The sequence below is a fragment of the Limulus polyphemus genome, unplaced genomic scaffold (genome assembly GCF_000517525.1).
Source record: "Limulus polyphemus unplaced genomic scaffold, Limulus_polyphemus-2.1.2 Scaffold1486, whole genome shotgun sequence".
In the NCBI taxonomy this organism is placed as follows: domain Eukaryota; kingdom Metazoa; phylum Arthropoda; class Merostomata; order Xiphosura; family Limulidae; genus Limulus; species Limulus polyphemus.
Window position 1 is genome coordinate 64,650 of NW_013667096.1, and position 9,859 is coordinate 74,508.

Genomic DNA, 9,859 nt, shown 5'->3' on the forward strand with positions numbered 1-9,859 from the left:
CTTGAACGTTTTGGAATATACATAGTCCATCTTCAGCAAGCTATGTTGAACAGGATAAATTATTAGGTACAAAAATTATAAATTTAAACATTTTATAAAAAGTAATTAAAATACAGAATAAAAGGAAGAAGTACATTAAAAGACAAACAAATAAACAAACTTTCAAAGTAAAGATGAAACGGACAATACTCTGTACTGAAAACAATGTAATGTGGTTGTCATTTGATTGATTGAAACATTGCCTCTCTATTGGTTATATATAATATAATATAAAATGTCAGAGATAACAATTAGTGATTTGTGAAAGAGAAGATGTGATATTTGGGCATGGCAAGTGGGTGTGATTTTGTAGTTTATGACTCCATAAACAAATAAGATTGAAGGAAATAAAAATTAGACTCTGCCTTAGTAATATCTATATTATAATGAGTAACATACATTAAATTCCATACTTCAAAAGGGTGGTAAATAATTCATAGAAGGGAGAAAACTTAGAGAACAAATGTCATAATTCTCAAACTAGGGGGGATTGAAGATATTTTAAAAACATATTCTTATAAATTAAGAACTTAAAACTTATATAATATTTAAATTTGTTTTAGTGACTACATTTTAATGGCAAGTTTTTTCATATACAGTGATACAGTTTTGGCAGATTTTACAACAAAAACAAGCCCTATAGGCTCTCAGAAAAGCCCATAACATGCCACTCTTTAACTAACCAGCATGAAGCAATGGAATTCTGTTAAAAAGCTATAATAACATAAAATAGCATCAAAGTGATTGTAAAAAAAATGAAGCCCAAATCCACAGGAAATATGCAAACTTTGGAACCCAGCTTTATGGTACATCAGTATTTAGTGTGCCTAAAGATGACGGTAGGTCAGGACTTAACAAATATGGTATAGTTGTGTAACCTTTGTGAATTATATGTTAAGTCTATATGTAAAGAAATGAACTAGGTTTACCATGATGGTGGTTAGTGTTAGTATTTAACCTAACCAGTGTAGCTCTTGTGAATTAGATGTTAACACACAAAAAACATACTAAATTTGACTTACTGTGTTAGTTTTTCAGAACTTAACTATTCAAGTTCAACTAGCCTACAGTCGCCTTAAACCCTCTTTCATTTCTCATAATCTAATTTTAAAATAAAAAGTATTTAAAAATACAAGTTTATATATTTTAATATACAAGTATGAACTTAAATAAATAAGTCATCTCATGAAATCATGAAAAGTACATGCCAATGCTAACATTAAAGGAAAGCTATTATAACTGAGAAATATAAAGGGTTAACAATATTTGCAGAATTTTGAGTCTTAAAGTCAGATTTAACATTAAATAGAGAGACTAGTACAAAATGTTCCACAGGTAGAAACAATACATTATTAAATAAATACACTTCATGAATTCTGGTTGAAGAAAATAAAAGCATACAAGTCAATCCTACTGAAATCAACTGAACTTGCTGTCTAGCAAGTAGGCTACAGGGGAAGACAGACAAGCTGTGCTCATGTTTTTAAACATAAAAACTATCCATAACCTGTAATAAGTTTTTAAAAACTGTATGAATAAAGATATAATCATATGTTACAGAAATATTTAGCTTATGATATTTATGTAACACAAGATTAAGAAATAATGTCATGATATATATCTGGAATTTGATATGGAGATAAAACAAGTAATGTTTTTTTTGTAGGAATTTTGCTGGACTTTGAGAGGCCAAGTTTTTACCAATCCTTTTTGTCTTTCACTGATATTAATAATGGCTAATAAAATGTATGCTCAGTTTGGGGGATAAGATACTGATAATGATAAACCGATACTGCTGGTGTTAGATGTGTTTATAGCTCTTGGTAATGTGAAGAATTTTACCCATATAATCACTCAAACACATTTTCAACATTAAGTATTATTTCTGCTATACACACATGGCTATTCATTTTTCAGTCTGTTTGAAACTAAACATCAAAATCTAACAATTTTTTTTAAATCTTAAACCTTTTATGTATAACCCTAATATACGTGTTCAAAATGTGTCTTGTTATTTGTTCAGAAATGACAAAAACCTACATATTAAAACAGATTCTAAATGTGCACAAAACAACAATGAACAGCATTTTTCTAACCATTTTATTAAAAACATATTACAACACATTGTACTTGAATGTTTATAACAGATGTGAATATTAAGTAGATGTAACAAGGTGGCAAGGACCTATCCAAGTTGGACTGATATAGGTTAGCTGTGGCATCAAGGGTGTAAAAAATGTGGTTGTTTGTTTTGGACTAATCCCTAAAAAGTGAATTTCACACATTTTGTAAAAGTAACACATTCCTAATTTTGATTCAAGACATTGTACTTGACTCCCAAGACCAGGCATACAGCTAAAACTACCATTACAAGCTTCACAATATTTGCCTAAACTTTAAGAAGGTGAACAACAAAAGTAAGCAAGCTAACTTAAAACAATGGTTATTACTTGAGACATAATCATCTGACCATAACAAGAAGAGTTGTTTTTTTTCTTGAGAAATGGTTGTAAGATTTACATCAACACAACTTATATCCAAGATTTATGTTCCATGCCATGTTGGGGTAAAGGTAAAGAACAAAACTGAGAATCTTGCAAAAACTCCTACACAAACTCTGGCACTACCCAATTGGGAGGATATTGACCTCCTCTGCACTACTAAGGTGAAAAAAAAAGTAACCATTGAAGACCTTCATAAACATTCAGAGAGAATAAGACTGCTGGAAAACAAAGCATGTAAGATGTAACAAGGAAAAGCACATATGTATATGGGGAATCAATAGGAAAGTATATAACTGCTTAAAGGAACCTTCTTCTACTTCCTATGAGGCAATCAGCTTCTACATAAGTGGTAAATACTTGCCACCACAACCTCTGGGTTTCTTGCCTAGTGCTGAACTAAACACTGACCATTTGCACCAACAGAACTAATGAATGGCTTTTTTTTAAATCAAGATAACTCATAAAAATGTACTTAAAACTTCATCTAAATATTTCAGGTACTTTATAAAACTAGTAAAAGTGTAAGTCAAAAAAATTCTTACCTAAATTTGTATCTATATTTCTGACTTAGTTTTTAATAACTCTTAAAATAATCCATGCCCATAAGTTTAAACAATAACTCTTTCACTAAGGGTACCCTTTTCTGCATGTCACAACCTTTTTTTATAGTTAGATTCAAAATTTAATTAAACTACTTTATTATCAATGTATATGAATACACTTGGCACCAAAACATAGGTAATATACCAAATTTTGATACAAGTTTTAATTTTATAAGGAAAAAAAAAAATCCTCAATCTCAACATAGTATGAGAATTGGTAATTTGTTTACTAGGTCTCTCCTCTTCTCTAACTTATATACCCCCCTCCCAAAAGTAAGGAATTTAACATAAATTACTCATTATAATATAGTTATTACTCAGGCAAAGCATAATTTTTATAGCCTTCAAATTAGTTTCTAAAAATATCCAAAACCCCAATATCACAAGAAGGTGAGAGTGATAAAAGAATAAAGTGAAATCATTTCACATAATGCAAGCACCTTTAGGTGTAACAGAAATAGGCTCAATACTGAAATATATAACACAGATAAGAGAAAAAAAAAGGAGATCAGTAGAAGTATGATCAGAATTAGGGCAAGCACTGTAGCAGACAAATTCAGCTCTGCAGACTGAATACTGTTATGAAAAAAAATCAACATTCATCACAAATTAAAGAAAATGGCAAACATTAAACAGTCACACAATCATGACACCTGCCAGAAATATCTAAATACAATGGTACAAATATGTTGAAGGATAGCAGCTGAAATAGTAACTAAAATTTGACCTGCACAATGCAGGCAAGTTGCATAAGTAAGGCTTCCAACGAAGTTACAGAAATTCTGATAGCAGTGTAAATAGTTGCATCAGAAAGAACACTAATGTAAAATGAACAACAGCTGTCAAGAAGAAAATTAAGGTAGAAAAGCAGAGTTTATGTAAGATATACTGAGACTTACAAAATAAGTCACATGGAAGTTGGGAGATTGGAGAATTATGGGTAAGTGATGTATGTTCTGCAATGTGAAAAGGACATTCAGAATTTTTTCATCACATGCTTTGTTGACAGCATTATTTCAAACTCCACAAGAAAAGGTTTTCAGTACTTCAGAGTTAAGTGAAACTAATTTGAATCTATTCTTACTACTACTCCATTCCAGAAGTTACATACTGTTAAAGCAGATGTTTTATGGATTTTGTATGTGTCATTTACTTCTGTGTATTATAAGCATATAATTGTGTAAGTATGTATAGTATATTCTACTGGTATTTCTTTCAAAAAATATTTACAACAGCACAAAATTGACTTACAAAACTGATCCCAATCTTCTGGTAAAGGTTTAAAGGACCCAGGTAATTCCTTCAGGTCCAAAGGCTTTGAAATAGGTTCAAATCCTCCTGCTAAATATCTTCCTTGATTTTCACGGATATAGAAGTGGCCATCATAATCTCTAATCACTCAAAAAACAAGTACTGCTTTATAAGTTTGGATGTTTTTATTACCAGAAACATTTAAGGAAACCATCATACTACAGAATTTTAAAACCATTTTAATACCTTCTTCACATTATAAATTTTTTTTTCATCAAGTTTAATGAAACATTTTTCACATTAATTTTAAAACTATCTTTGATTTAACTGACAGTGTAAATTGAAGACATCTTTCTTCTCCAATAGTAATAAAATAGTTTCATAAACCAGTTATTGACATCTATGGTGTATTTTGTAGTTTAAAGCTGTGAATGGTGACTACTGCAATCATCAAACAAAGTATCAAAAGAAATGCATTAAAGGATATAAAATGGAACTATCTTATCAACAATGAAATTTTAAAAGTGAAAGTTAACATTTTTCTATACTGAAAATGTATTTCCTATAATACTTACCTCCTCTCACATTTTAGCTTTATCCCAATGAATGTTTCTCTTCTCTGCCCATCTAAGCATTGGTACGAATCTTACCTCGCTAGCTCCAGCCTTTGTACCCCAATATATAACACTGATTTTAATCTTGTGACTCTCTCCACCTACGTCAATGTGTCCTCTATACCAGATATGTAGATAAGCTCCCCGTTATTACTTCTTAATCACTTTTTCAAGACTGGCAAAATTACCAGATCCAAACACTGGTCATTGTGGGAAGGAAGGGCGGGATTGTGTGACAGGAGGTAAGTATTATCAGAAATAAATTTTCAGTATAGGAAAATTTAAACTTCCAAACAACATCTTTCTCACACTTTAGCTGAAATCCCACATTGACAAGGTGGAGGGGCAGAAGAAAGCATCTGCATGAAAAAACAGAAATGAGGTTTGCAAAAATGAGATATAGTAATAGCACACTAGTAGGGTCTGCACTACTTCTGGAACAGGTATGCTCTTCACCTGGACAACATGTAATCTAATTTCTAGGTGGTAAGGCATGACTGGCCATAGAGGCAAAATCCTAACATCATTAGATGAAGATCAATTCATCCAGGCCCCAAACATGTAGATGAGGTCTCATGTCTCGTTATTGGAATTATAGAGCTGTGGACCCAAATCTACATCCAAGGCATAGTGGCTAGGGCAGAAGAACTGCTTTGTATTTGGTCTTGTTTAGTAATATGGTATTGTTGGAACTTAACCTGAAAGTTATAGAATGTTGCACATTGAGCCACCAGAATTACAAAGAGAAGGCAAGCAACACCAAAGTGGACAAACCCTTGCCCCAACCTGAAGAAGTGCAAAATGCAACAAACTTAACTCAGAATTATGGTACCTTTCACATCTCATTGAGCCTGAAGAAACAGAGATTACCCAGCCTGGGATTCAGAATGGCAATCCTAAATCCCCAAGCTGAGAGGCAAGGCAATACCTCTTGCCCCTGGATTATGAGGAGGATGTGGAACAAACTAAGTTCAACCAATGGCACAGGAATTGATGCTCCTCGTGTGGAGTTACAAGGAGTTGAAGACCCTCTTCCATGATGATTGAAATGAAGATAATGACCAAAAAAAGAAGGGCCACACACAATGCAAGCAGATAGCAAAGAGTCATCTCTGAACCAGAATTACAAGGAGACTTTCACGTAGGCTGATCCTGCTCCTACCATTTCTCAAGAAGACCATCCAGGGTTATTGATAGGAGGGCACCCAACTTTGTCCTCTTTTTCTTAAATGGAATACTAAATTCAAGCATCACTCAGGGGGAATAGATCTCTGTCCACTATGCCAGTGACTGGGAACGGTAAGAATTCCCATGCTCCACTAGGAGAAAAGGGGTAATACTGGCATTGGGGGGTCCTGAGGATTGATGTTGCAGAAACAGTGCAATAGGTGAACCACATTCCATATTTTGAAAAGCAAACTGATCCAGATTTATTCAATCTAGGGATGAGTAAAATCACCTTAAGCTTTACTCCCGATAGTCTATGAATGGTGGTCCGGTAGTGTATTGTTCATAGTTGTATAATTGTTTACCACCCAGAAAGTGCACAAGGTGGTCTTATGGAACTCCCATATCAACACAGTTTGCTGCTATCAAGAAAAAAAATTTTTTTTTTTTCATCATCATCGGTCGACTGGTAGGCAGTGCAGATTTAGAAATAAACACATTTGACCAGACAACACCTACCATAAAATGGGATCCAAATGAAAATGATGAGAGGGTTCCTGAAAAATAATAGAAATAAACCCAAAATAAATTAAGTCACTCCCCTCACTTACAAACTAGCCGGGCACAGAGAATAGAAATGGGGGTAGCCGAAAACCATCCAAGGAGGTAACCGTCAAATCACGTAAATATTGAGATACAAATGTATTAGGTGTGGCCCACATACCAGCCTGTACAATCTCCTCCAGCAAGTGACACAACCAAGCTGCCAAGGACATCAAGATAAGGCTCTGTTCTTCCAATGAAAGCCCAGAGTAAGCAATATGCATCAACTGATGAACCCAACCTGTTAAAGAAACATGGGATAAGTCATGTGACATCTTAGGATCCCAGTGGATAAACAAATGGTGACATGAACCCCAAAACCTTTTAATGCGTGCAACATAACATTGAAGAGCCCAAACTGGACATAAAAGACAATATGAATCCAGGCATTCATAAAAATGAGAAATGGAGGGAAGATGAACAGGAGAGAAAGCTCTATCCTCTTCTCTAGCTGCTGAAGTGTTGGAAAAAAGGACTTATCAGAATACAAAAAAACAAAACAAAAATGGAATGGTAAAGAGTTCTGTGAACATGAATCACAAACACATCCAAACCTTGACGTCCATTTGCCAACAAAAAAATAAGTCTTAAGTGAAAGGTGATATAGAAATATGATGCTAAAGGCTAAAGAGTGGATGAGATAAGGCATAGAGAACCACTGGGATTTTCCAATTAGGAACCTGGAAAGGAAATCAAGGGCGGATAATCCTAAAAGATTTCAGAAACAAGGACAAAACTGGGAACTCAAAAACTTTGCATCTTCCAGAAAAACAAAAAGTAGCTGACAAAACTGCCTCATCCAGAGAAACAGAAGAAGACACCAAACCTTTGCTGAATACCGTATTTTTCGGAATATAAGCCGCACCCTTATTTTGAAGACAAAGTTTTGGGGGAAAAAAAAGCTACAGTCGCATTTGAAAGATTTCTATTGAACAAAAATTCAATTTGATACTTTAAAAATTTATATATATTGTTCTAAACACAAAAGAGCTCAAAACATCAAAATAAGAAAATATCGTAAATCAAAAAAAGGTTTACTGTTATTTAGTTTGATTCAAAACCTACAAAATCTTCATTGCTTTCACTGTAATTTATTTTTTTATTATTTAGGGAGCATTATAAATAGTTATGTTTTTAAAAGAAAAAAAACTACTACTGTTATAAATAACACATTCAACTGAACTAAACTATGCATGCCTATTTAAATATATTTACACATGGCTTGTGTATATCGTATATATACATATATGTTATTCATACCTTCAGTGTATAGGCGCAAGCAGATTTTGACATCAAATTTTGGGGTAAAAAAGTGTGTCTTATACACCGAAAAATACGGTAACCATGTCAGAAATTGAGAAACATGGCACAGTGGGATGATAAGGATTAAAACCATGTCTGAGAGACCACTGACAATAATTAAACCATTTCCACTGATAAATGTCCAATGAAGAATGCCACCTGAGAGGTCACTCCCCAAAGTCGTGCAATGTACCACATAAAAGCCAGGCATGAAGCCAGAGAATGGTGGATGCCTAATAAAGAATGTCTGACTGATGTTGATGTAAGAGGGATGGCTAGACAGGAAGTCGGAAAGATTGGCACGATACTGAAAGAGTAGAAACCAAGGCTGACTCAGCCAATACAGCACCACCAGAAGAACTCAATAAGACAAGGAGCAAATCAGTGCAAGAACCTTGGATAACAGATGAATCAGAGGGAATACATAAAGATGAAGACCCATCCAATCCTGGCTGAGAGCATTTATGCCCAAAGCCAGAAGGTGAGGGATGGGAGAAGGACAGGAGCTGGGCATTCCAGTGAGTGGCAAAAGCACTTATCTGAGAAGTCCAGAGACAAAAGCAGAGCCAACAAAAGACTTGTGGATGAAGCATCCATCCTGTGGGAAGAGAAAAACTGACTGGCCACTAAAATTCGTAACACCTAGAACATGACAAGCAAGGAAAACAATCTGATGATTGTGGACCCAAAAGAGATGCTGCAATGTCTCAAAACAAAGAGGCTTGGAGTGAGTGCCCCTTTGCTTGTAAATGTAGGAGACCAGAGTGAAATTAACCGAATGAAGCATTACCACCTTCCCTTGCAACAATTCGAAACCCTGAGACATAATGTGAAGAGAAGTTTCCTCTTCTGTCCAAAGGCCTTTGAATTCCATATTCTTTATACAAGTGCCACAGCCCTGGAGAGAAGAATCTGTGAAAAGATGTATCTCAGGACATGGTGGCAGTAAAGGGACACTGACTGTTGTGTTGTCCCTGTCTAACCACCAGCTGAGATCTTGCAATCGGGAAGCAGACAGGACCATCAGACAATCCACCACATCCTGTAACGACCACTGAAGGGTCCACATGTGAGCCAGACCTAAAAGAAAGAGTGATTCCAAGGATGCCTACATCCCTAAAGAGACAGAACTGCATGCACTGGTGGAGAAAGAGACAATTGTGTTTCAAGAACTAGTTGTTCCATGGATGAAGGTGTAAAGAGAAGGTTGAGATTGACTTAGTCTGGAATTGAAAAACACCCCTAAACAGACAAGATACCATGTGGGAGTAAGAATAGACTTCTCCTTTTTGATAAGAAACCAGCTCTTGTAGCTTCTGATAACAGAGTTTGAGTGTGATGTTCTGCCAAGTGGTGGGAAGGAGCAAGAAGAAGCCAGTCGTCTATGTATTGGGGAGTGAGAATTATTGAGTGAAGATGATGTGAAAAGGATCTGACTATCCGACATAACAGGTATGGCCAAATGCAAGAGGACCAAATGTGGTTGTCATGTATGTAGCGGAGATAACGCCGTGAAGACTCCTTGATTGAAATATGAAGGTAGGCATTGGGACATCGAATTTTGTCATCCATAAACCAGGTGAAAGAGCCAACAAAAAGAAAAAGTACAGCAACAGTGGTGTTTACCAATCAACACATCAGGACCGTGATAGTGAACATATAGGTCAAACAGGGCATTCTATAGAAACGAGAATTAAAGAACACTCTAGAAACTGGAAATTAAGGAAAATGGATTCAACCTTTCTATCTCACCTTAATGAAATTAAACATCAATTTG

General features: G+C 34.9%; 1 protein-coding gene across 7 annotated transcripts in view; it reads right to left on the reverse strand.

Annotated features, from left to right (window-relative positions):
* LOC106463799 (pyruvate dehydrogenase phosphatase regulatory subunit, mitochondrial-like) overlaps positions 1-9,859 on the reverse strand; it is a 130,438-nt gene that overhangs the window by 55,512 nt on the left and 65,067 nt on the right. For all 7 annotated transcript variants that reach the window (XM_022391401.1, XM_013923865.2, XM_022391398.1 and 4 more), the window contains one exon: positions 4,397-4,543. In XM_022391401.1, the coding sequence (XP_022247109.1) occupies positions 4,397-4,543 (147 nt within the window). The remainder of the gene's footprint in view (positions 1-4,396; positions 4,544-9,859) is intronic.